General features: G+C 36.2%; 1 protein-coding gene across 4 annotated transcripts in view; it reads right to left on the reverse strand.

The window, feature by feature from the left end:
- Positions 1–2333: 2333 nt before the first annotated feature.
- The window catches only part of LOC107693960 (HMG box transcription factor BBX-like), a 34530-nt gene continuing 9713 nt past the window's right edge, over positions 2334–27150 (reverse strand). For 2 of the 4 annotated variants that reach the window (XM_016493541.1, XM_016493540.1), the window contains exons 3-17: positions 23217–23388; positions 21326–21583; positions 20711–20912; positions 20056–20123; positions 13554–13634; positions 13314–13388; positions 13122–13199; positions 11879–11956; positions 8227–9091; positions 7674–7812; positions 5040–5188; positions 4771–4860; positions 4196–4390; positions 3295–3490; positions 2334–3216 (exon numbers count right to left, since the gene is read on the reverse strand). In XM_016493541.1, the coding sequence (XP_016349027.1) occupies positions 3135–3216; positions 3295–3490; positions 4196–4390; positions 4771–4860; positions 5040–5188; positions 7674–7812; positions 8227–9091; positions 11879–11956; positions 13122–13199; positions 13314–13388; positions 13554–13634; positions 20056–20123; positions 20711–20912; positions 21326–21583; positions 23217–23375 (2715 nt within the window). In that variant the 5' untranslated portion in view covers positions 23376–23388 and the 3' untranslated portion in view covers positions 2334–3134. The remainder of the gene's footprint in view (positions 3217–3294; positions 3491–4195; positions 4391–4770; positions 4861–5039; positions 5189–7673; positions 7813–8226; positions 9092–11878; positions 11957–13121; positions 13200–13313; positions 13389–13553; positions 13635–20055; positions 20124–20710; positions 20913–21325; positions 21584–23216; positions 23389–27150) is intronic. The other 2 variants (XM_016493542.1, XM_016493543.1) reach the window with 2 other exon arrangements.

A 27150-nucleotide genomic window follows, 5' to 3' on the forward strand; every position in this document is an offset into this window, starting at 1 on the left:
AAGCGAGGAAAAACAGCGCCCTAAAGAAGGTGGTCTAAGGAGAACAAATTAAATACAGTATTTCGAAGAAGTACAAAAAAACCTTATTAGTTATAAGTTCATAAATTCACAGACATTATCATTTATAGAAGAAAAATCGAAGCAAAACAAACAAAAGAACATCAATCGTCTTATTAAAAAGGAAAAAGCTGGACTTGAACAGTGAAAGAGTGTGCGGCTTTTAAACCTGTGATCTGGCTTATAGCATTCCTTCATTTATCTAATCTAGGCTCCCTACGACCTCAAGAGGGATTCAGGAAGCAGAGTCTGAGGTTCGAACCAGCCCAAGAACCCAGGGAGCTGATGTGCACTGCAAAAATCAGTTTCTAAGCAGAAATGTTTTCCAGTAATATATCCAAACATCCTTAAAACAAGATTAAATTACCTGAGAAGCAAAACTGCGCAAGATAATACAAGAATAAATTGAACAAATCAGTTTTTGAATGAATCCGTTAAGCAGAGGAATCATTCACATGTTCCTTTCTCCAATTTGTAGGCACTCACATTTGAATAAAGACTTGTTTTGATTGTGAACAACACTGTGGTTTTTTAAGATTCAGTTAAGTACAGTAAATGATTCAGAACTTCCTCATAACTCACAAAATGACATTTGCTTGTCAACACTTACTGGCATAGTGATGCAACCTGCAGAAAAGCTCACTGAATGAATCAGTGAAGAATCTTTTTAATAAAATCATAAAGAAAAAACGATTCACTTCAATCAAAACCCCACCACTTATCTTGAATTAATCTGATTTGTCTTTCTTTTTCAGTATAAATTAAACAAAATGTCATGAGGTTTTTGTTTTAAAAAAGGGAGAGGAAAGCCAAACACTATTTTGCTTCTCAAATAAACTGATCTGGTTTGAAGAAATTTTTTAGATATGTTCATGAGACAAACATACTAATAAGAACATGATTTTTTGCAATGTGTCATTGACAGCACACAATCTGGTTTAAAGACCAGAACATGACCCTGCAAGGGTCTGACTCACAAGTGCCTAAAACACAGGATGTGCACGTCGCAGGAGAACATGCTATGCTGACTCCCACAATTCAACGAGTCTGTGTGTGTGTGTGTCTGTGAGAGAACACCTTTCTCTTCTACATCAATCCCTGTTTTCTTTTCCTCTAACTCTCTCTCACCATGTGCTTGGAGGAATGGACAGAATCAGCAAATCTTTGAGCTAGAATGGCATCTACAGCCTCAGGCACAGGAAAAAAAAAACGAGGGCTGAGTATCTCAGTGATGATACAAAAGCTAACTTGAGACTAAAACAAAAACAAAACTTGCCATTATAACGAAAGCCAACGACAACTAAAAGCATTGTCTACGGTAGCTAAAAATTAGTGCAGTGTCTATTATTAAACTATATTAGAGAGGAGTAGCACTCTTTTGGATTAGCCAGCAAGACGCTACACACTGCAGTAAGGTCAAGTATTGACATAAAATGCATTTTTTCGTTCAAGTATCGTCATACTGCTCTGATAATGAACTCATTGATAGCTGTACATGTCAGAGAAGAGCGCAGAGCTAAAAGTGACGGGGTGTCACGATATAAAAAGGTTCGACTGGCTTTCCATCGGGTGATTCAGTTAGTCAGAAACACTCGTAGGCAGGGTCTAAAATTAACTCTTTTCAACTGCCAACAGTTAATGAATAAAAAAAAAATGCAGACCAAAAATATGAATTATTTCAGATTATTTCACATTACAAAAAAATTTATATGAAATGTTATTTTTTTAGAATATACATTACCGTTCAAAAGTGGTCAGTAATTCTTTTTTGAAAGAAATTAATACTTTTATTCAGCAAAGATGCATTAAACTGATCAAAAGTGACAGTAACATTTATGATGTTACAAAACATTCCTATTGCAAATAAATGCTTTTCTTTTAAACTTTCTACTCAAAGAAACCTGAAAAAGTATCAAGATTTCCACAAAACTATTAAGCAGCACAACTGTTTTCATCATTGATAATAAGAAATATTTCTTAAGCACCAAGTCAGCATATTAGAATGATTTCTGAAGGATCATGACACTGAAAACTGGAGTAATGATGCTGAAAATTCAGCTTTGCCATCACAGGAATAAATTATATTTTAAAATAGAAAATAAATATTTAAAATTGTAATAATATTTCATAATATTACTGTTTTTACTGTATTTCTGATTAAATAAATACAACACTGGTGATCATAAGAGACTTCTTTCAAAAACATTATTACAGATCCCAGTCTTTTGAACGGTAATGTAAATTAATATAATAAAATATTCAATGCTTTGCAAGTGCTAATTTTGGACCCTGCTCAACGACCGCAGCGCAGCTTGCGCAAACATCCGGCTTGCCCCCGACACATCGCTGCTGTCTGTGAGTGGAAAACAAGTGGTTTATCTCTGAACAACTGTCATCTACAGAGGCACCGGACACATTGAGGGTCATTGCTTGAAAGAAAGAGGCATCTAGGTATCGACTGTGCATTATGAAGGTGAAGGTGGTGCTTCTGTGCAGAGAACAAATCTGAACAGGTTTGTGAGGTATGAGGTTAAGCAGTCTGAAAACACTCATTCTCTCTCTCTTCGTAAGATTCAGAGCAAGAAAGGGGGGCAGGAAGCCACAAAACATTCCTCTGACTGAGAGGTGTACGCTGCTGTGTGAAAAAGACGTTTGTGCAATGAAGCTGACCAGGAACAGAAACGTAAAGATAGAGAAAGACCAAGAGGGAGCACTTGCTTCAAATGCACTTTTTGTAGGCAAAACTTGACCTTAAATAGTAGCCATTTCTTGCAGATTGTAAAGTCTGATAACTGGTCCGGAGCCACCAGAGGAAACAGGCGTAGGGACCAGAATTGGCTCCCCCAGGGCCCTGAGGGGGTGAGAGGGAGGGAGGATGGGGTTGGGTGTAAGGTGAAAGCTTCTGGGATAAAACATCTTCATCCGGCTCAGAGCTTCCCTCATCCCTTTCCAGTCTCTCTCACTCTCGTTCGCTCTTTCCCCCCGGCATCTGAGGCCGAGGGTCAAGATTAAGGCCCCAGCATGTCCATACATAAGCCCAGTCCGGACTAAACCCCGTCCCAGGCCAGGCTGAGGCCTCACTGGTCCGCACAGGAAATCAGCACAGGAGCCATGTCCTTCACTTGACCTTCAGTGGGGATGCCCACAGCATGCTGGGCTCTGGAACAAACACACAGGTGGTTATTATCAACAGACACACACCATCTCAGCCATGAGACTGCAGGGTTTCCCTTCTACCTGTGCACATTCTCCATGGCTGCAACCTCAGCCAGAGCAGCCAAGCTGAAGAAAGCCGGGAGGCCGCCGGGCGCATCCGTCAAGTCCGCTTCCGCTGATCTGGGGTCATTGTAGCAGACCCCCCTATTGCATAATGTCTCTTGAGTGAATGGCTTTTCATCCTGATTCTTGGTCTGATCCTTGGATTTGTCTTCTGCTGTAATAGAGAGTAATAAAAGAATTTTAGATTTTTCAACAATGTTTTTTATTGGCAGGACAGCAGAGATGAACAATCTTAATGTTTCTAAGGGATGCACACTCACATGATATAAAAAATCCAGTCATATCACTGGCTAAAAAAATATGCATTTTATTCTACATGAGAAAGATCCACTATGTTGAGATGACAGCTTAATGTGGTTTATTTTATCTTAGTACCTTTTTGTTGGTGGCCACTGGCCACTTTTGGTTGCGGTATAAAGGTGAGAAATATATCTGTGAATAGCGCATTTCAACAGTAGCAAGTGGCATCAGTGGCTAACTTTATTTTTACATGATGCATCTGTGAATTCAGTCTAAATTATATATATATATATATATTTAATAGAAATGTATATTCAGCAAGGATGCATAACTAATAAAAACTGATTTCAAATAAAAAAAATGTAATAAAAAATAAATTTTAAACATTTTTTTTAACATTTAAAATAAATTACTGTATTTTTGATAAAATAAATGCAGCCTCAGTGAGCAAAAGACACTTTAAAAACAAAAACGTTAAAACATCCTAACTTTTGAATAGCAATGTACTGTACATTGAAAAACAAAAGTAGAACATGGGTGTAGAGCGTTTCTGCAAGAAATTATCAGTGTAGAAATCATAAATAAGATGTTGTAACAGGACAATGTGGGTTCAGCTCACCCTCTGCAGGTGACACTCGGCCATCAGCCGTGCGCACCAAGTGTGTGATTTTACTCTTCCTGGCCTTCCTCTTCTGACTACCCACAGGCGTATCCAGAACCTTCTGGGGTTCAGGAGAGGGAGACACACACAGACTGCCCGACTTCACCACTGAACTTGATTCTGTACCCACAGTTAGGTCAGTTGGGACAACATCTAATGGAACAGAGTGGGGACATGTGAAATATGTCAAAAATGAGACCTGGAAGTCCTAATGCAGATGCCTGACAATGAATGATGCTTTAGGATGTTATATTGCATTTAACTTGTGCCACTTGTACTACACCACACCAGGTTGCATCAAAAGTATTTACATAACTGTGACACCTGTGCCCCTTTAAGATAACCAGAGTATACAGTGACCTAGATATGACAGCGTTCCCTGCTATGCGGCAGGAAACATTGAGGCACACTGGGCTAAACCACGGACAAACAACAACCAACACCATGCAAGCACAGTTTCCAGCACTCGTTCACACAGTCTTGCCATCTGAACACAGAATGAAGCTGATATCTAATGGCTGTGGGGGCGTCACCTTTGTCTGCGGCACTGGATTTCTCCTTCCTGTGTTTGTACTTGTTCACTATCTTGTGGAATAAGGTCTTTTTCTGAGATGAAGATGAACCTAATTTCAAAAGCAATAAAACAAGAACAAAAAAAATACAACACAGCATGCTATGTTAGGTGGAAGTCATGTCATTCTGAACATGAGATGACTACTTCCTAAAAAAGTAAGCAAATGAGGAAATGAGTGTGGGGGCCAGGAGGATGTGATGTCAGTTTCCATGCATGCAGTGAACTCACCCTTGCAGGGTTTGGGCAGTTCAGGAGGGCTGGATGTACTGTTTTTTTTCTTCTTGGTTACCGCCACGCTCTTTTTGTCAAAAGTCAGGGGGCTGTACTGCGGTAAGCTGTTGAACTTTTTCTCGAACTCCTCTTCAAGCTTTCCTAGCCTGTGAGTTTTATACACAGTAAAAAATTAGCCATCTGTGCAAAGTCGGCTCATCTGGATTTAACGTCTGCTAGATAAACTGACTTTAATATTGCACAAAGAAACACGATGGAATGTTCTTCAAAAATTTTATTCTGCAATTTTAGTCTGAAACTATGATCATGGGATGGCAAAAATGAGTATGATACATGCTTGAAATGTACAAAACTCTTTGGACTCCTTAATTATCAAGCTAACCTAATGCACAGAAACTGAGAAATGTTTTAAGTCTTTTTAGACCATTAACACTCTCCAATTAACCTAATAAAAAAAGGCAAACCCAAAAGTTAGCCTCAACGTCAAATATACTGATTCAGCTAATATTAATTACATTATCAATCAATAATCTACGGTGGCCGAGAAGTGCAAAACAAATCACAATTCTGAAAATTGTTTTAATTGCAAATTACAAATGCAATTCTAAAAAACAAAATAATTCAGAAAACACAACAATTTCGAAAACATTATAACAAGTCAGAAAATGCAATGACAAATCCGAAAACAAATTAACAAGTCAGAAAACACAACGACAATGAAATTAGATATACAGCTCTCTGCTTGCAGCGCGTCAGTTACGCTCGTCAGGAAAGTAAGTGAAATACACACACAAACACATTTTTTTATCAAATAATACATCATTAATAGCAGTTCACTTCTGTGATTTGGTACGATTGCATTCATATCAGCAGCGAACCGTATCCCAGACCACCCTTTTTAAGCGGACTCGGGTACGGTTTGCGGGTGAGCCCCCGAGTTCAGAAGACAGCATTCATCATCCAAACGAACTGAACTCTGACATCAATCGAACCCGGGTGTGCACCAAAAGTGCTAGTGTGAAAGCACCCTTAATGCTGTTTTATATAACTCAATTCCAGTTTAATTGTCCTATTAAAAAGACTGTTCAACTCTTAATATTTTGTATTAATATTCTCCCCTTTAAATTCTCTCTGCCCCACAAAAATCCCAATTTAACACACCTTTGCCTGTTTTTTTTTTGCATTCTCATTTGCTCAAATAGCAAAAGAAAATTGCCACGATCTAGTGTTTTCACGACTTTAAAAAAAAAAAAGATTGAGAGAGACTGAACGGCAGTCAGAAGAGAGAACTGTCAAATTTACCATCACTCCCATAGACACTGTATTAGAAACACCCTCCCATTACCGTTAACTATTTTTTTGTAATCTGATTCAATAATATAAGTATTGTAAATGTACATGCATATTTTTTTTTCCATAGTAAGGGCAATTCATACAATACATTTAAACTGTGCTACTTTAAGACCCTCTCCGAACTTTCTACCACTAGTCTGCTGTTCTTCCTGTATAGGCTACCTTGATTGACAGATGTCTCGTCCAGTCAGCGGTGAGTAATCTATTCTCACACCAATGGCGCTGTCTCAAACTATTCCTACCTCTTCTGGTTTGTCTGATTTGTCGTTGTGTTTTCTGTCGTTGCACTTCTCGGCCACTATAATAATCAATGTTGAATCAGGCTGCAACTAATCAATTAAATCACTAAAAATCAAAAATGATAAAGTCAACAACAAATTTGTAATTTATTTCATACTAAGTATAGTTCAAATGTACTTACTGACATATCGCTTGAGACTTACTGCTATAAAAATTATAATTAAACTTTATTTGGAGTACTACTTGTGCACAATGCATATTTCTTAATATTAAACCTAAAATGTTTTTTAATGGGGATTGCATGATCTCTGAATAATATCAGTTTTTAAATGCAAGATATTTAAAGTGTACCTGAAGCATACTTGCAATAGTTCCACTTTAGCACAATCAAATATACTTCAGTATATCTTTAGTTGGACTTCAGCACTACTTTCACAATTAAGTACACAATTAGTTTATCAGAATTTAAGTATACCAGTTTAGTATACCAAAAGTCCAATTGCAGAGTATTTTTATTAAACACATAAATATGTAAAGGTATTTGTAGTATACTTGGCATGAAATAAATGTATTTCAAATACATTTATATGTATTACATATATTTATTTTTCACTAGGGTGTTTAAGCTGTTCTGTTACTTTTTAATAATAGAACATTTTAGTTTGTTTTGATAATCTTAAAATCTATTTAAATGGCACTTTTAATTAAATATCAAATATCAAATACATATGTAATTTACATTTAAAACCCCATGTATAACATACATTCATTATTATATTTAGGTGTTTTTATAGCCTTAAATTTGCTTGTTGTTTGAAGGAGCACTGAGCAAGATGTGATTTTGTTTGTTGTTCCCCCCCCCCCAAAAATGCAGAAAATAACGTGCCGTTTTTTTTAAAGACCTGATTGATCGAGAGGAAAAAATATTCCATTATAAAAAAACTTGTTAGTCGCAGCCCAAATAAAATAAACTCTGCAGGAGAAGAATCACTGTTTCCCTGCAGATTCAGTGATGTGAAAGGAGGAATTACAGCTCACCCTGGGGTGGTTTCCTCTTTAGACTTGGACTTCTTGAGCTTTTTTGGGTTGCTGGTAGCAGCTTGAGAAAATCCCCAGCTCTCGTCATTCCAGCCGCCCTCATGATCGGACACACTTCCTCGCATGGACCCTCTTTTCCCTACAACACAGACCAGAAAACCAAACAGCACTTTTTAATTTACCGTATCACCTGATTTTAGTGTATATGTGAATTACTTGAGATAAAGGCCAATTGAGTCATATTAAGTTAAAATGTTAATGATATTCAGTATAATATGATATAAAAATAAACATCATGATGCTGAAATTGTACTTCGGCCTACAAGGGTACAAGGCTTCCTTAGAAAATGCTAGGAAGCACAACCTAATCTATTTTTGTGTTGTTGGCATATTTGCAGAATAAGGAGATATAAATGGGGAAGTATGTTTTTCCATGATACTATTTGCTCCACATGATCAGTTTGAACTAATGTGTAATGAGTTTCAAATCCAGTCACACAGCACCTATGACAAGATCAACAAACAGGAAAGGAACCTGTGGGATGTGCGTTACCTCTGTCTACATTTGCTCTCAGTGATGTAAGCATCCCTTCGGACACCAGAGTCTTATAAAGCGCTCCTTTACAGCTTCGTTCTGACTTCCTGGACCCACAGGTCTCTGGCTTAACATCTTGCTCTCTATCTTCCTGTCTGGTCTGAGGTGGTTTGGTGTCTGTGTCTTTCTCCTCCAGTTCTGTAGGATGAGGAGGAGAGCAGTGTGGTGACGAGTCCTCCACGCCAATAGGGGGCTCCACCTTCATGTCCGGCTCATTCTCACACTCATCTTTAGGGGTCAGAGGAGCTTCCTCAGTTTTCATCTCTACATCCTGCGGTTTATTGGTCTCTTCCTCCCCTTCTTCCTCTTCCTCCGCATCATCGTCTTTTAACTTCAACTGTTTTTTCGGTTTAGGTTTTGTTTTCTTCTTCACCGCTGGAGATTGGTCCGTTGTGGGGCTGCTCTCACTCCCTGAGGGACGAGCTTTCTTCCTGGGTGTTTCTTCTGAGCCCCAAGCACCTTTTGCTACTGCTTCGATGGTGAACATCACGCTGTCCAGGTCCGACTCGGGCGAATGGCGCTTCTTTGCCTTTTTGGGCGATGCAGGATTTTCGTCCGAGTCTTTATTTTCTTTCTTCTTTTTCTTCTTCTTCAGCGTTTTACACGGGCTGAGATCAGATGGGGTGGTGTCAGTAGGGGAGGACGAGGTGGATCCGGAGGTAGAGGATGATGATAATGATGTGGTGACAGGAAGTTCAGGAGTGTCTTCGTGTTCTGTGGTGACTCTGCTACTTGAGCTGTGCTGAGCACAGAGTGAGGAGGAACCACCAGAGGGCTGGGAGGATCGAGCTTCCATCTTTTCAGCCTCAGAGGCCAAACACATCTATGTACACACACACAAGCACATCAGGTTATGGGAAAAATTATATATAAGCTGCCTGGAAGTCAACACGAGACTATGTTCGCAACCCATTTTAATCCAATACTGTGACATATTGCTAAGTGAAACAGGATAAAAAAGTAGGCCCTTGGATTTGATCCATTAGTAAATGTTTGAATGATGACATTTTTGAAGTTTCTATACTTTCACAAATGCAATTCTTAATTAGTATCTTTATCTTGTTTCAAGTTAAAACATATATACATCCTTAAAAATGTGAATCTGTTGAATATGAATATGATTTTTAAACGAATTTTCAGCACATATATTTAAAAATGTGTTTTGTCAGGGGTGCCCCCTTTCGCCCCTCATTTTTGCGTTGGTCTTAGAGCCATTGGCTGTAGATATATGCAGCAACCCAAATATTAAAGGTGTTATGGCCGGTCAGCAGGAGCATAAAATACTTTTGTATGCTGAAGATATTTTACTTATCTCTAGTAATCCACAAATAACAGTACCCACAATGTGCTCTTTAACTGATGACTTTTCTCAAATCCCAGGATATAAAATTAATTGGAGTAAATCAGAAGTAATGCCTCTGTCTAAAAAACATAATATGTTAGAAGTGCAATGGCCATTTAAATGGGTCTCATCTGGGTTAGTTTATCTGGGAATCAAACTTGTACCTGGATTAGAAAAAATTATGCAGGTTAACTTTCAACCAGTTATTCAAGAGATCCAAAATTTGTTACAGAATTGGAGCAAACTTACAATGTCTATTTTGGGTCGAATTAATCTTGTTAAAATGATAATTGTTCCCAAAATTAATTATTTGTCATATATGCTTCCCCTTGCATTACCACTATCACTTCTGAAGAAGTACAATAAGAATGCAGAATCCTTTATTTGGCAAGGGAAGAAACCCCTTTTTAATCATACCAAATTGTATTCTGCTAAAAGTTCGGGTGGGCTCTCTCAGTGGACTAAAATCAATATGGCGCCTAACGTAGCCCCTACGTGGGTGCATATTGAAAAGGAACTGTTGGCCCCTTTTTCCAACAGAGGCTTTCTTGACACAGCTCACCTGACCAGTACCTGACCAGAATCCTGTTCTTAGATTTGTTAAAGAAAGTTGGAAATTGAATCACCAAAACTTGTTTACTTGATATTGGTACTATGGTTCATATGTTGTATGAATGTGATAAGGTTAAAGAACTGTGGGAAAAAAATTGTACATTTTGTTAATAACATTTTCAGCCTAACACTACACAAGAACCCTGCTCTCTGTATGTTGGGTATTTACCAGAAGATGCATGCCTCTCCCGGCAACAAAGGCAATGGTGCCGTCTAGCTATGGTGTCTGGATGTAGAGTCATTCTGAGACATTGGAAATCTGTTACGCCCTCTTCATTTGATGAATGGCTAGAACTCATGTACAATATTGCTAGCTATGAACGTGTGATATTTAGAGTCTCAGGACGCCTTGATCTGAAAATATCAAAATATGGGGTTCTTTTCTTACATTGCTTGAGAAAATGGTATAAAGAGATAAGCATAATGTCAAATATGCTCTGTCTCCTTAAGAGTGCATGTAAAGTCTAAGATGTCTCGGTGTGTCTAAACCCTAAATATGTATATATTATTTTGGTTTTTATTTATTTTTTTATATCCAAGTTGTTTTGAGTTATCTTAGAAAATTTTGATAAAAATAGTAGTTGCTAGTGTGCCTTCAGGTCTAAATCAAAAATTCTAATATCTTATTTAAAATGTACTGCATAAGATATTAAAACAAATTTTCAGCAAATACTTCTTGAATACAAATGTTCATTTGGTAAATTGTTCACTTGATTTAACATAAAAAGTAAAATTAAAAAAAAAAAAAAATGTAAATAAAAAAACAACAAAGAAAATTATGAATAAAATAATTTTAACTATTTATTTGTTACTGTCATTCTTAAGTGTTATATTAAGTCAGTTTTGTTCCTGTCAATTGTTTAAATCAAGTTCGGATTGTTTTATTGTGTTTAAAAAAGCAAAATAAAAAATAAAAATGTGTTTTGTTCATTTGGTAAAGATAAAATACAGATAAAATAATTGCATTAGGATTTTTCAGCAAATAATTGTTAGTGGATTGTTTTGAAACAGAAAAAAAGATAATTTTAATAAATTCTAAATCATTTTAATTTAATTGAATTAATTAATTGTATTTATTAAACTTAATACTTCTTGAATACAAATGTTCATTTGGTAAATTGTTCACTTGATTTAACATAAAAAGTAAAATTAAAAAAAAAAAAAAATGTAAATAAAAAAACAACAAAGAAAATTATGAATAAAATAATTTTAAAAAGTATTATTCATAATATTATTTTATATAAAAGCATAAATGTTAAATACATGTTATCTTATTTTCTAAAGTAAAGTTGTTTAAAGAGTTTAGGTTACATTTTGATTTTTACACTTTTCAGAAAACATGTACTGATGAATTGTTCACAATTACACCAGGAACATGTAATAAGAAAGTAAAAGGGTTCGTTTTAATTTCATGTTGATTTTAAGATATATAAACACCCACCAGGTGGCAGCCAATGCTTCAGAACTCTCCTAGGATTTATTACATAACATTGCTTGCCATTGTTCATGCCAACCGGTCAACACCAGCCACTGCCTCACTGAGCTTTAATTCTGCATTATAACATCAAATACTGTAAGCATAAAATTCATCCTCCTGACTTGCATCATTGTGTAACCCGGGGCAGTGATTGTGCTGTATGTGGGTTGGTGACGTACCTCAGCGAGCTGGAAAAGAGCCGACTGGCCGCACTGCCTCACCTCAGACGCTGACTGAGACCTGCTGGAGGAGATCTGCTACAGAGACACACAAAACACACATATCAAGAGCAATAAACAGAGGAATAGGAAATTATTCGGACAACTCGTTAGGAAATTCACCCACAGAGAGGAATACAATTCTGATTTAAATCACAATGTTGTGATGGTGAGTGGTGCTCGCACATGCAAAACTCACTGCCAAAACTCACATACCATTTAGTTGCTAGGATTTTAGTCTATGGGATTTTTTTTAATCTGCGGGATTAAAAAATATATAAAACTGAGAATTAATGATTTGTTCTAACTCTACTTATAAGCAATAGTGATGCTTGCCTTAGTAAACACGACTAATAAGAACTAATAAGTCTAATGTTTTTATAATATTACATGGCTGCAGGTCACTGTCTAATTAGACAGTGAATTAGCTTTTCATTTTTATTTTCTGTTTTAATTATAAATTTAGTTTTTTGTTTTATTTGTAATATTTGAATATATATTTTTTTATATTTCTATATTTATTTTTTATTCTACATTTATTTTAATATTTCTATATTTCATTTATTAAAGTTTTAGTAATTTTAGTACCTCACCTTAAACTTGTTTCAGTTAGTTGCCAAAGCAACATTTCTAATTTTCACTCTAGTATTTTAAGTTAAAGTTTTTTTTTTAGCTTTCTTTTAAGTACGGAAAACAATTTGTAATAGTTTTAGTTTAGGTTAACAGTAAAAAAACTGCCTAATACAATCAGTCTTGCGTCACATGCTGTCACGTTTTGTGCCACAATTTAAGAACAGAAAGTGCAAACTGCTCAAATGAAAAGTTAATAGTTAGCAGATGGCCTTTAGAGCTAATGACACTGAAGAGAAATGACGAAAACAAAAGCAATGACTGGAAGTTCAGGAGTATCAAAATGGCTGCCTGGATGGAGGAAGTTGGTGTTCTAGCAGGTAACACACCAGCAAAAGAAGAAGTGGGACATTTTATTGACACTTTTTGAGTTACTAAAGGTTTCTGCTGTGGTCACTGACTGCAAAATATATATACAATCAATGTGAACACTGCATAATGCATTTAAGAATAATTCCTTCCTAGCATAGCATGACTGTATCTGCACTATATGAGCGAGGTAAGGTGGGACGAAAAACATTCAGAGTGGGATGGACAGGGGGACAATGGAGTCTCTAGGAGAGTTCATCTGTACCTCTGCCAGCTGAAACAAGGGTGATTTCACACAACTCTTGGGCAGGTCTGGTGAACTTGGCTGAGATGGTCCAGAGGCCTAAAAAGGACATTAAAATGAACCGAATGAGTGCTCAGTTTTAAATTCGAAAGATAATGGAAATCTTCCACATTAATGTAGCACTTCTTTCACTTGAGTGTCCAAAACCCTCACCTCTACATGTGTGAGAGAGCTTGTGTCCTCAGCGTTCTTACTTCCACCGGCTGGCTGTACCGGACTGGAAGAAATCTGAGGGGAAAGAATAAAAACATGAGTTTCAACAAAATGCATTTAGATCATTAAGCAAGTCATTTGGACACACACAGCCAACCACCCATATCCGAGACGTCTCACTGCTAATGAAGGTTTTAAGGGTCTTTTATTAAGGACTGACAAGTCTTCAGGTGGTCTCACCTCAGCCAGCTGGAAAAGGGCTGATTTCCCAGTGTGCTTAGCAACATCTGTGCATCCTGTCTGGGAAGAGCTGGAGGAAATCTAAAACGAAAGGATAAAAAAAAATGAAATCAGTAAAGCAGAACAAAGCCATAAAAGAAAACTACCTCGAATCAACATCCTCTTTGAAATGACCACTGACATTTACAACTCAACACCTCCCTCTGTTGACAGTTTGATGGAAAAGCCACAGGTAGATTCAATAAAATAAAAAAATACCCATCAATTACCGGAAGTGACAGACAACGAGACAGCTTTAGGTGTCTACGCTGGAAACCGTTGCACATTACCTCAGAATCTAGACATCGGCATTAGTAAAAAAGCTGATTAATTATAGTCTACTACTTTGTATTCACTGAAGTCAATTGATACAGGTTATTTTAGAAATAAGTAATTTAAATAAATTATTCTGAGTTGCAATGCTACATATGGTTACATAATGTACAATATATATATTTTAGGTCCAAAACCAGAAACATTATGACCTGGCTTTGATATAATGGTTAAAGGTTATTTAAAGGCAGAATATGTAAGTTTTTTTATTAAAATATCCCAAAACCACTAGAAAAGTGTTATATATTTTGCTGACATTATCCCAAATGTTTTGAAGAATGTTTAAATCCAGAGAAATAAGCAATTTTAACTAGTGTAACATAGTGTCATTAGCTATGTTTCCATCACCCTATTTTAATGCGCATTGTGAAGTATTGCATGAGAAACGAGTGATGGAAACGCCCAATTTCGAATAAAAATCCCTTAATTCGCAAAAACGTTTTTATGCTCGCTTGAGGTGGTTTTTGACTTGTGCGAAAAATGGTTGATGCGTATAATGGGAGATGGAAATGCATTTTGTGAATAAATTCCTCCAAGGGCATCAAAAAAGTCATGTGACTTTGCGCTATGGGACGGCAAAACCTGACTAGCGGACCGATCTCATTCCACACAATCCACAGCATCTGAAATGTTGTTATGGTCATTCCGAAATGCACGAGCAAAATCTGTCATCTAAGTATTTCTGTATAATTGCCTCCCAGAAATGTCTTACACGACTGCGTTCCCAAACAGCAGCATCCACCTCCGAAAGCAATGAATGTTTATTCATTGTATTTCGTCTGCTCGCTCTGAGGCGCAAGTAATTTATTATATATGAAAATGATTATATTCTCCTAATTTTCTTAGTGATTTATAGTGCCAGTTTATCAGGAAGTGACGATTTTGTTCTCTTTGACTTGTTGGATGGAAACGATGCTTGTTCGCAAATGTTTTATGCGATATTCCAGTTTTGCGCATAAGTTAAATTCGCAACTTTGGATGAAAACCCGGCTATTGTGTCGCCTGCCAATGACGTCATAACCCCTCGATTTTTCCGGTTTTATTTTGTTGAAAACATGGAAACCCCAAAGACACTTTAATATGTTATGCATTTTATTAGACAGGTGACGAACGCACAGAGTAGCATTATAACAGAACTTTCAATACACTCAAATGTATCTAGTATAAAACAGCGCTGTTTTACCCCACATACGCATGACCAGAAGAAGCAGAAGTGGTCGACTGTGGCATAATAAAAGCTCTGCTGCTATCGAGCCGTGTATCGCGCTCCTCCTTCATTAGCAATCACTCCAGCGGCCTCGTTTCGCTTCCACGACTTTTAGCCCCACCCTGCTTCATACTACAGTAACCTTAATACGTCTTTTAATACATTAGCTCATCAATTAACATGATTTCTGCCCGAGTCCCGTCGGATTGCATCAGCTGTGGGGATGAAGACGACAACTCCCATGATTCCACACTCAGTCACGGCGTCATCAAACTACGCCTTTGTTTCTTGTTTGTTTTGAATATGCGCCCTCTAGCGACGAAAACTTACATATTGTGCCTTTAAATAATGCATATAATGAAGTAAGTCAGAGAAATCAATTCACATATTTGATATTTGTAAATAAAATATTTGTTTTGTAGTGTTTAAAAGTTTGGGCTCTGTAAGATGTTTCTCTTATGCTCACCATGACTGCACGTAACAACAGTAAAAACAGTAATATTGTTAAATATTATTACAATTCAAAATAACTGTTTCCAATTATAATATAAAATATAATTTGTTTATGTAATGGCAAAGCTGAAGTTTTAGCAGTCATTACTACAGAAATAAAGTTAAAAAGAAGTACATTTGTTTAGCCAGCTACACTATCTCACATGTTTTGGCTTTGTCCAAAATTAAAAGACTTCTGGCAGTTGATATTTAAATTTCTCTCTGATACATTAAAGACATGTATAGAGCCTGAGGCCATAATTTCAATATTTGGTATCATACCACGATCCTTATGTTTTAATCAAAGTAAGAAAAATCTGATCGCTTTTGCTATGCTTTTAGCCCGGAGGTTAATACTGCTCAAATAGAAAGAAAAATCCCCTCCAGCCCAATGTATAATTGTGCAACAGGGGGAATTGTTGTGGGTAGGGATGTTATCTAAAAAATTAAAAAGATGTCTAACTGTATTATATGTCTCATGTTTGACAAAATATTCAATAAAAATACTTTGGAACAATAAAAAAATAAAAATAAAAAAGAAGTACATTTGTTTGAATGTCACTGATCAATTTAATGTGTATTTGCTAAAAAAGGTAAATTGCTTCCAAATAAAATATTAATTTTATACTGAAATAATGTTCAAAAGAAGAACATTTGTTTGAAACATTTGTTTACATTTCTTTAAATATACTTTTGATCAATTTAATGATCAATTTAATGTGTATTTGCTGAAAAAAGTTAATTTCTTGCAAAAAAAAAAAAAACTTATAAAACTTAAGTTTTATATATATAAATATAGTTAAAAAGAAGAACATTTGTTTTAAACAATTTTGTTTAAATGTCACTTTTGATCAATTTAATGTGTCTTTGCTGAAAAAAGTATTAATTTCTTGCAAAAAACAAGTTATCCACAAAAATAGGACTGCCTTGCATTGGGCACAAGAAATATCACATACATTCACACACAATATTACTGCATTATTTTAAGCAAACTGGAAAAATTAATTAACTGGTTTAGCTAAATAGCACAAAAAAAATAGAAACAAGAAGACTATTGACATGAAGCAACTTCAACATGGTGTTACTTTTAATTTATCATTGACTTGTAGTGCACTAATGCCATGCACAGTTGCTTTGGATCAACCTGTGTGTGAAATTTTGTTTGACATCACAGAGATTCAGAAGACTATTCCTGGTTAAACATTACGGAAAGTCAACAGGTAAAGAATTCAGCCCTGTCCCCTCAAACAAGACCAAACAGATGATGTAATGTGATTTGTCCGCAAAACAACGAGGCGCTGCCTTTTGTTTTGTATAAACCTCCCGTGGCCCTCTTCAGTGACAAATGCACTGCGGCGAAGGCAATTAGGATCACTTAGTGGCAGGAAAATGGAATTTACAGAGGATTAACAGGAGTGAGAGTCTGAGGAACACACACAAACAGCTCACATCCCTGATTCACACACACACACTTTGGCCAGGCATCTTCAACGTCTCATAAAGCTCTACAATTTATGAAGTCTATGCACCTCCTAATGGCACACAAACCCAGTTTGGGGCCCAAAACAGTCATCCCAGTCTGTTTAGTCACAGCCCGCTGCGGCTGCCGTATCCGTGGAGATGGGCCTGTCACAGTTTATTTACGTGAGCACTGATCATGTGCTCATTATATCAGAGGTCTGCCGTGAGTACAGAATGATGCAGATTTGTCTCAATCACATCAAGATACGAGGACATGAATCTAGACTAATAGCTGTTATTCCCATCTAGAGGCTTCTTTGTGTTCTTGGTTTAAAAACTAATTTAACTTGACTGTGGTTATATTGACGTATGTGTTTCTACAGCAAAATCTGCATATGAATATATGCAATTACACTTTAACCCATTCTAAATGTTATTATTTTGATTTATTTGTGTTTTCCAAGGCTGTTTTGATCTGCATACGAGCTTCTTGCATATGAACTACAATAATTTTTTTTCAGAAATTAATTGTGGCTGCACTGCTATTAAATTTATTTTTAATTATTTTAAAGGGGTCATCTGGGGATGCCCATTTTCCACAAGTTGATATGATACTTTAGGGTCTTAATGAAAAGTCTATAACATACTTTGGTTAAAATTTCTCAATGGTAGTGTAAAACAACACCCTTTTTATCTTGTCAAAATCACCTCTGTTTTCAGCAAGCCGTTTTAGTCCATGTTCCTTTAAATGCTAATGAGCTCTGCTGACACCGCCCCTCTCTTATGTGGGGTGACGAGCCGTTCTCATGATACTGTTCACTTTAGCCGCGGAACTTGCTAACTAGCATGTTATTAGGAAAGGCAATTTGCAAAGATTCATAAAAGAACCTTATACTCATTTCTGTAGGTGAGGCTGGATCACGAACGATTCGCACAAACATAGACGCATTTAGGTAGATCGGGGGCACATTCCCTTCAAAAACAAAGGTAATCCACTGCGTCTTCAGCGGCTCAGATGTCATGAGTAAATTACGACTGCTATGTTCATTATTACATCCAACAACAGAACACCTCAATAGCTTAGGAGACATTCTTGTCTACATCTGCTCCGGCGGTGAAACAATGGCAGACTGATGACAGCTCACTCAGGGCGGGTCTAAGGTAAAATGTTAGTGTCAATCAACAATCGTGGGAGGGCCTGGGTCTGTGTGACATCACACAGACAGACATCTGAGAATGGCTTGATATGAGAAAGGGGAAATGATTTAACAAGATTAAAAAAAAAACACTGGGTGGATTTTTATCATTATAGGGTCGTTGTGTACACACACTGCCAACAGACATTTCAGTTCAAACAACTTGTAAAAAAGCATGTCACATCTGATGACCCCTTTAACTAGCCAATATTTTACCAAGACAATAATTATTTTCATACTGTGGCTTATAGTAAAATTCTATACAGTTTTGTCTAATCAAATAAAAAATAAAAGATTAAAAAATACAAATAAATAATTTTAAAATGAATATTCCTTTTGAGAATTGCTAAAGATCACATTTAGGTGTTTTTATATCATTATATCATGTTTTTATATCAGTTTTTAAAGATTAACTTTTAGTAAGTATTAGATTACAACACAGGTAATCTAAATGGAAAAATACGAGAAATAAGCATTCCAAATCAAAGGGTTAGTTCACCCAAAAATGAAAAGGGAAAAAGAGAAGAAATTGTTGAATAAAGTCATTTTTCTGTTTTCTTTGCGCACAGAATGCATAGACTGTATAAAAACATGGACGTAGTGTCCGTGACGTAACCTCACATGGACGATTTTAACAATGTCCTTACTACCTTTCTGGGCATTGAACGTGTCAGATGTGTTGCTGTCTATGCAGGGTCAGAAAACTCTCAGATTTAATCAAAAATATCTTAAATTTGTGTTCCGAAGATGAACGAAGGTCTTACAGGTTTGGAACGACATGAGGGTGAGTAATTATTTTGCCATGCATTGGTCATAGAGCTCTGTGGCGTTGCCTCAGATGTTGAACTAGATTTGTTGCGCCAAGTTCATACTCCGTCAGTGCGTATACAGCCTATGTGTATGCGGTGCAGAAGCAGCACGGACTCATTTTGCTTTCGCACAGGACGCGTTTGCAGTCCGCTCCTGATCCGCGGCTGTTTACCACAAACACAACATTTATCCATTATTTTGATTTCAAATCCAAACGTTGTTTCTGAAAATGCTTTTTCAGCATTGTGATTCTCTTTTATCACAGTACAGTAATACAATCTTTCATAGACATATTCACGTTTAAACTCAATAAATATAACTTTAACTACCACCACGAGTGCCATCTATTATTGCCTTGTTTATCTAAAAGTGCACTTTTCCTTGTTTTAAATCTAGCCAAAAAGCCATGTGTTGACTGTGAAACAGTAGACTCTAATTATATGCATTTATGGTGTAATTACTAAATTTCCGTGCCAATCCATGTTATTTTTTACCGCGAATAATGCGCTGTCACTTTCAGCGCGTGCAGCACAGCAGAAATAGACTCCGTGCGGAAACGATCATAGCATACTGCGGGAGGTCGGGGGCGCGGAAAATCGTGCTATAAAGCGATTTAGAAATCGCGCACACTCAAATTGCAATTTTATGACGATTTCGATTAATCACACAGCCCTAGTAATTAATGACAGAATTTTCATTTTTGGGCGAACTAACCCTTTAACTATCCAAAATCATTAAATATACATCCAAAATCAATCAATACAAATGATTTAACACAATCTCTACTACTGTCCAATAATCAGTATGAAACAGCGCATTCCTAACATTAATAAAAATATAGCAATACATCACACAGTCCTTAAGTTTGCTATTCAAAAAGGGGTCTTGGCTGTCTTGATTTGATCAAAGGTTGCACTTAGCCTAATAAGGTTTTTTCATAAGTATTAAAATGATGTTACTGTACCTCTCTGGTGGTCAGTGCGTGCTCCCCTGCTAACAGCAGCATGCTTAAGCCACCCATCTTATTGGGATCTATAAACACAGCAGAGGAAAAAGATGTAAATAAATGTTGAACTATACAGTTAAACAACCACTGACTTAAAGACATAGTGTGGTGAAGGAATATGAACACTACCGTTCAATAGTTTTTAATTATTTTGTAAGAAATTTATATTTGTATTTAGCATAGATGCATAAAATTGATTAAAAGTGAGAGTAAATGCATTTATAATGTTACAACTGATCTATTTTTGAAAAATTGTGTTCTTTTAGATTTTCTATTTATCAAGGAATTTTATAAAAAAAAAACAATTATCCACAAACCAAACCAAATCAGAATGAATTCTGAAGGATCATGTGACTGTGAAGACTGGACTAATGGCTGCTGAAAATTCAGCTTTGCCATTACAGGAATAAATTACATTTTAAAATATATCAAAATAGAAACAGTTATTTTAAATTGTAATAATATTTCCCAATAGTTTTACTCTATTTTTGATCAAATAAATACAAACTTGGTGAGCATAAGAGACTTCTTTCATAAACGCAATCTTACCAAACCCAAACTTTAGAACAGTAGTGTATGTGTGGACACATTTAAGTGTTTGTTTTGCTCCTACCAGCCATGGCGAAGTTGAGTTGGGGTGTGCTGTCAGTTTTGGGCTGTTTTTTGGCAACTGAAGATTCCTTGCTAGGGTTGGTTGGAAGAGACCAGACTTTCTTGCGGGCGTTACTCACAGAGTGAGAAGGACTCTTTACTGGCTTGTTGGTGGCAGGACACCATTTGTAACCAGGATTAGCCTTCATGAACGCATCCTTATACTGTATAAAACAGAACATAATCAAATAAAATTATGTGAGTATAGGAGAGCATAAGTCTAAGTGGATGTCCATGACATGCGGAGTCCCACAAGGCTCAATTCTTGCACCGCTCTTGTTTAGCCTGTATATGCTCCCACTAAGTCAAAGAATGAGAAAGAACCAAATTGCCTATCACAGCTATGCAGATGATACCCAGGTTTCCTTGCCTAATAGATTCAAGTCAGCTGTTGACATTTTCCTTCACCTTTGTAACTACTGATTTTCCATTTTTAAAAGTTTTTTCCTGCTGTTTTTCATGGGTTTAAAACTATTAGCTTTTTTAATTTTATGTTTGCTATCACATTTAATCACTATGACCACAAAAATAAACATGGTTACTGTGTATAGTCTACCTCTCTTAGACTGATTTTTACCTCCTTCGCCATGTCTGTGTATTTCTGTTTTTCTTTGGGGTCCAGTACGGCCCACCAGTCCGCCAGGATCTTAGTGGCTCCCCGGTTGTCTAGTCGCGGATGCTCCTGTCGGACCAGTGAACGGTGCCGTTTGCAGAACAGCAGAAAGGCGTTCATGGGCCGGCGAGCCCGTTGTTCAGAGGAGTATTCCTCACTGTCATCTTCCATTCCGCCACACTCTCCCTCCTTTGCTCCACTCTCAGCACATAACACCGGCTCCTGAGGAGAGAAGTGAGGAGAAAGTGGAAAGAGACATACAGAGACCTGGTCAATTTCAGTAGCAGTGGACAAAGCTACACTAAGATTAAAACCAAGCCTATTCACATATTTTTGCTGCAATATTTTACCACAGTACAATATTAAAATGAAACAATATGGATGAAATTTGAACTATAAGGAAACTACAGAGTTAGTTCATTTTTGTCCTTCCTCTATAAAATAATTGACCAAAATGCAAGACATTAGCTTCTGCCACATGATTCCATACCCATAACTCAAGAGTCGACATTAATGCTGTTTCTATTGTTGGTTTCAATTTGGTTTTCTGTTGCTAATGTTGGTTTTCAAGTATTGGTATTTTGAATTAAAATACCTCAATAAAGCATTTTGCTTTCATTAACCATACAAACTTTCTTAAAGAGATGGATGATAAAAAAAAAGATGCAAAAAACAAACAAACATATATTTGTATATTCTACAAATCTGACTGAGCCTGACAATGATTCAACAATGATGCAACGTTAAAGACCATAGGAAGTTGCTTTGTTTTTTGCTGTACTGACGCATTTTTGAAACTGAAACAGATTGGGCGGAAATGGAAGGTCTATTTCAATAGTCTTTATTTTAGCCCATCTAAAATAATACTACTGAACCACGATATGATACATGCTATTGGTATTTTGATATTGATTATTCTAATACTAAAAAATTTTTTTGGACAAATATCTGTCTATACAACCCTCGATATACATTTCCATCCAAATTTTGGGGGTCATTAAGATTTTTATACAAATTCATTGCTTTATTCATCAAAGCAGCATTAAATTGATCAAAAGTGACAGTAAAGGCATTTCTAATATGTTACAAAACATTTCTATTTCAAATAATTGAATTATATTTATAAAATAAAAAAATATAAAAAATCACGGTTTCCACAAAAATATCAAGCCGTGCAACCATTTTCAGCATTGCCATTAATAAGACATTTTTCTTGAGCACCAAATCAGCATATTAAAATCATTTCTGAAGGATCATGTGACACTGAACACTGGAAATCATTCAGCAATGATGCTAAAAATTCAGCTTTGCCATCACAGGAATTAATTATATTTAAAACATATTAAAATAGAACACATTTTTTATTTGTACTACCATTTCAAACGTTACCATTTTACTGTATTTTGATCAAATAAATGCAGCTTTGGTGAGAACAAGAAAATTCTGTAAAAAAAAAACTTTGGAGCCCAAACTTTTGAACTGTATTGTAAATGAGTGAAAAATGTACATTTTAAATCTACTAAAAAGTTTTACCACGATGCATGAATGAAGTCGTTATTTTTGTTTTCTTTGCACACAAAAAGTTATCTAGTAGCTTCATAAAATTACTGTTGAACCACTGATGTCACATGGACTATTTTAACAATGTCCTTACTACCTTTTGCATTGCTGTCTATGCAGGGGGCAGAAGGCTTTCAGATTTCATAAAAAAATCTTAATTTGTGTTCCAAAGATGAACGAAGGGCTTACGGGTTTGGAACGACATGAGGATGTGTAATTAATGGCAAAATTTTCAGTTTTGGGTGTACTATCCCTTTAATGCACTGAAGTGAATCCAGTTTGTGTAATCATTCACCTTCTCCAGCTCCTCTTCATCCTCCTCCTCCTCTTCCTCAGAGAAGTCTGGAGCTTTCTTGGCCAGCAGCGGGTGCCACTGCAGACACTTGCGTTTGGGCCGCTTTCCGCTGACCTCTCCCTCCACCGGAGGTTCTTTCCCTCCACCTCCGCCCTTCATTCTGCTGCTGACCCTGATGAAGGCAAAGGTCAGAGGTTAAGCACGGCCCTTAATGCTCTTTAACATCACATAATAGACCATATAGCAGGAAGAGGCCATGACACACTGATAATTACACTGCCTGGTAGTTAATTTAAAGGTGAAATGTGTAATTGGTTACAACAAGAGAAAAAAAGGGAGCAATTTGAGGAAACCGAAAGGCAGCTGCAGACTGCAAACATAATTTGAAGGGCATCATAAGAATATAAGAAAAGCTCACACTATAATAATGTATTTTTGATGGGGTTGTAAATAAAGTAATGTCTGCATCATAGCGGACATATTCAAAGTGCAGTCTCTTCCAGTGCACAGTGTTAGTTCAAGGAAAACAGGCATGCTGTCGAGTGCAGTGTGGCGCAGTGTTCGCTGAGGGAGAGCGGACACAGGGTTCCCTGTCTATCTCAGCACTGTTCTTCTGCGTCTGCAGCACCGGTGCAGCTCTACTGTACATGTGACCTTCACATACACCAGATCTCTCCTCTCCAATAGGACCAAAGCACACATACACAAACAGGAAAAGGAAGACAAACGCAGTCACGTCACCATGAAACTTAACATACAAGCTCACTACTAGCTAGACTGTTTCCTAACTCACATGCTTCAGTTATCATGTGTTAAATTTTAAACTGCACATAGGAAAGGATCTGAATTTGGGAGTACAGTGTATCTAGATATTGCATTAGCAGCAGACATCTTCTGAAAGGTTGTTCATAGCTGGTGTCTGCTGCCCTCTTGCTGTTAATTTGGTTACAGGACTGTTATGAACAAATGCTGACACTAGACAATGTCTCGCACATTCATTCATCGTTGTTCATGTGAGAACTCAAACAAAGAGCAGATGTAAATGTCTGTTGACCAAGACGTTTTCATGCTTTTTTTCCAAATGTGATAAATATTTTAAAAGCAACTATATATTTCCATGTAAAAAGATGAATTTATACTGTTTGAGAAACACTGTATCATATAGAAAAAGCTTGTTATGAATAGCTATGTTGGTAAATCAAATAATCAGAAAAATGCTAAATTAAATAATTGTCTTTTATATTGTCACCGTATGAAAAACAACTGAATAATCTAAAAATAACGAAGTTAAATGTGAGTAGAAAGGAAAAACTCCAAAGAAACATAGAAATATGAATATGGCAAGGCAGGAAACATAAACACAAAATTCTCATAAACTACATGCTGATTAAAAACTACAAGTGTCAATAGAATAAAATAACGGCAATTAATCTGTTTTTTTTTTCTGTAGAAAGCAAAATGAAAATGAAAAAACAACAAGGTAAATGTTAACATTTATTAGTTTTCTAACTGATTTCTAAAGTAAATTAATAGTTCACTCACTGAATCATTTACTCACTCTTATGTACATTTACATCTATACATTTAGCAAATGTTTTCCTGTCATGTAATTTCAGTCCCATTTTTCCTCTTTGCCACACAAAAGGAGATGTTGTGAGGATGTTCATCCTTCTCTTTTCCATACAACGAAAGCAGACAGTAACAAAGTAGTTCATGATATCCATCTCCTTTTGTGGTCTACAGAAAAAAACGGTGGGTTTCGGAACAACGTGAATGTGAAGTAAATGATGACAGAAGTTTAATTAATGGGTGAATTAAAAATACGGCATGCAGTTGCATAAAACAATGGTATAAACATCATTCAATGTAAATTGTGATAATCGTAATTAATAATCGCAATTACAATTTCAAGGTTTTGTCATAATCGTGCAGCCCTAACTAATACTGTGAGTCATGGTTGTGAGAATGTAAATATAGATTAAAATTACTATTAAAGGAATGCAGTAGTAGCATGCTGTTGATTACCACAGAAAATCATTTTGGCTGGTATTTCAGTCAGTACATAAAAAACAGCAGAAATCGTATTTACAATGAAAGCCATTACTGTCAAAGGAAATATATGTAAGAAATAAATGATTTGTTTTCAGTTCAGGCAACATGAAATTAAATTGAAAATTTTGACATTACAATAAAAGTTACCCTTCCCACATGTTTTATGTTTGCATGTATTCTCTGACCTTCCTATCTTATGTACTCTCAGATAGGCACTTGTCATGCAAGGACAACTTTCAAAAACAAATTATATCTAAATTTCCCAAATTTGAATGAAACGAGAGTTCACAACCTCACTGAACCAAAACAGGGACTTGCAACAGGTTTGCGGTTAAAAAAAAGTTACATGTCCAAGAAATCTGTTTAAAGCTATTTTTAATTGACATCCAAGATTACACAAATGGGAATATTTATTTGAATGTAACCCTGGTGCATGACATTAAACATAATCCTAATATAAATTTAGTTCTACTCTATTTGAATTGCAAACAGAAAGCTAAACAGGGTAGATGATGACAGGTAGATACAAGATCTGAGATCTGATTTGGGGCACCTTAATATCTCATTATTGTCTAAAGAGTGTAAAGTAAGCTCATTTGAACTCATAGAGATATACATTCCTGATCAAATAAAATGTCACAATGTACAGATAAATCGTACACAGAATACTGGGACTTTTACACTGTAGAGGTATGTCAATGTTCTTCATTGCGACGTCTATCTTTGAAAGTTTGATTTGTCAGAATGTAATTATACAGACAAGAAATGTGGCTCCAAGCCACTGGTGTAAACAAGGCTGCTTTGCCTAAATCAATATTCAGGTCAGGTGTGCATGTTTTACTAGCAGAAATAATAGGATGAAATCAAACTTTAATGATGCACTTCTGATGAATGCAATGAAAACCTACAACAGCTGATACTGTCTAAGAGGATAGGATAAGAAAACAGCAGATTTGGTATTCATATGTAAATATCAATAGTGAACTTAGAGGTTTGCATTATCAGACTATTATTAAATAAAACCTTGAATAGCACAATTATCCATAAATTAATTGCACGTTATCCCTTCTTTTGTCCTAAGAAACTGCATTCACCTGTGATCTTTAGTTTCAATTTGACAAGCATCGAAACCCGTTAAAAACACATGAATTCGTAATGTGAGTACAACGGATTTGAAGACCCATTAATTAAGAAATTATTTTTTTATGGTTTTAAAGTACCACATTGTTGTTTTATTCTTGTTAAATCTTAGAAAATTGATGGAGTATTACAATTCGTCTAAGAACTTTTTTTATGCTGATTATATTCATTCACTTTTGGCATTTCATATCTCAAACTTTATAGCAATTTCTGTATTAACTTTGATGTTAGATAATAAACTGTATACAACTTAAAGGGGTCATATGATGTTGCTAAAAAGAACATTATTTTGTGTATTTGGTGTAATGAAATGTGTTTATGCTGTTTAAGGTTCAAAAAACACATTATTTTCCACATACTGTACATTATTGTTTCTCCTCTATGCCCCGCCTTTCTGAAACGCGTTGATTTTTACAAAGCTCATCGGTCTGAAAAGAGAGGTGTGCTCTGATTGGCCAGCTATCCAGTGCGTTATGATTGGCCGAATACCTCAAGCGAGTGACCTAAATGTTACCCCCCATATCATACTGTGATGCCCTGTCCGGCCGGACCGACGAGACAAAAAACATTAAAACCCATTATAAACGAGGCATTTGTTGCATCCAGTGGGGACATAATTACGGATTATAATGACTTATACTGTCTTTTTCCGCACTGCATCGTATCGCGCCGCGTAAACATAAAACCATGTCTGCATTTGTGATCGGAGAAATGACAAACAACAAGTGCTACTCTACACTGC

This window comes from Sinocyclocheilus anshuiensis, unplaced genomic scaffold, assembly GCF_001515605.1.
Source record: "Sinocyclocheilus anshuiensis isolate Anshui unplaced genomic scaffold, SAMN03320099.WGS_v1.1 scaffold694, whole genome shotgun sequence".
Classification (NCBI taxonomy): domain Eukaryota; kingdom Metazoa; phylum Chordata; class Actinopteri; order Cypriniformes; family Cyprinidae; genus Sinocyclocheilus; species Sinocyclocheilus anshuiensis.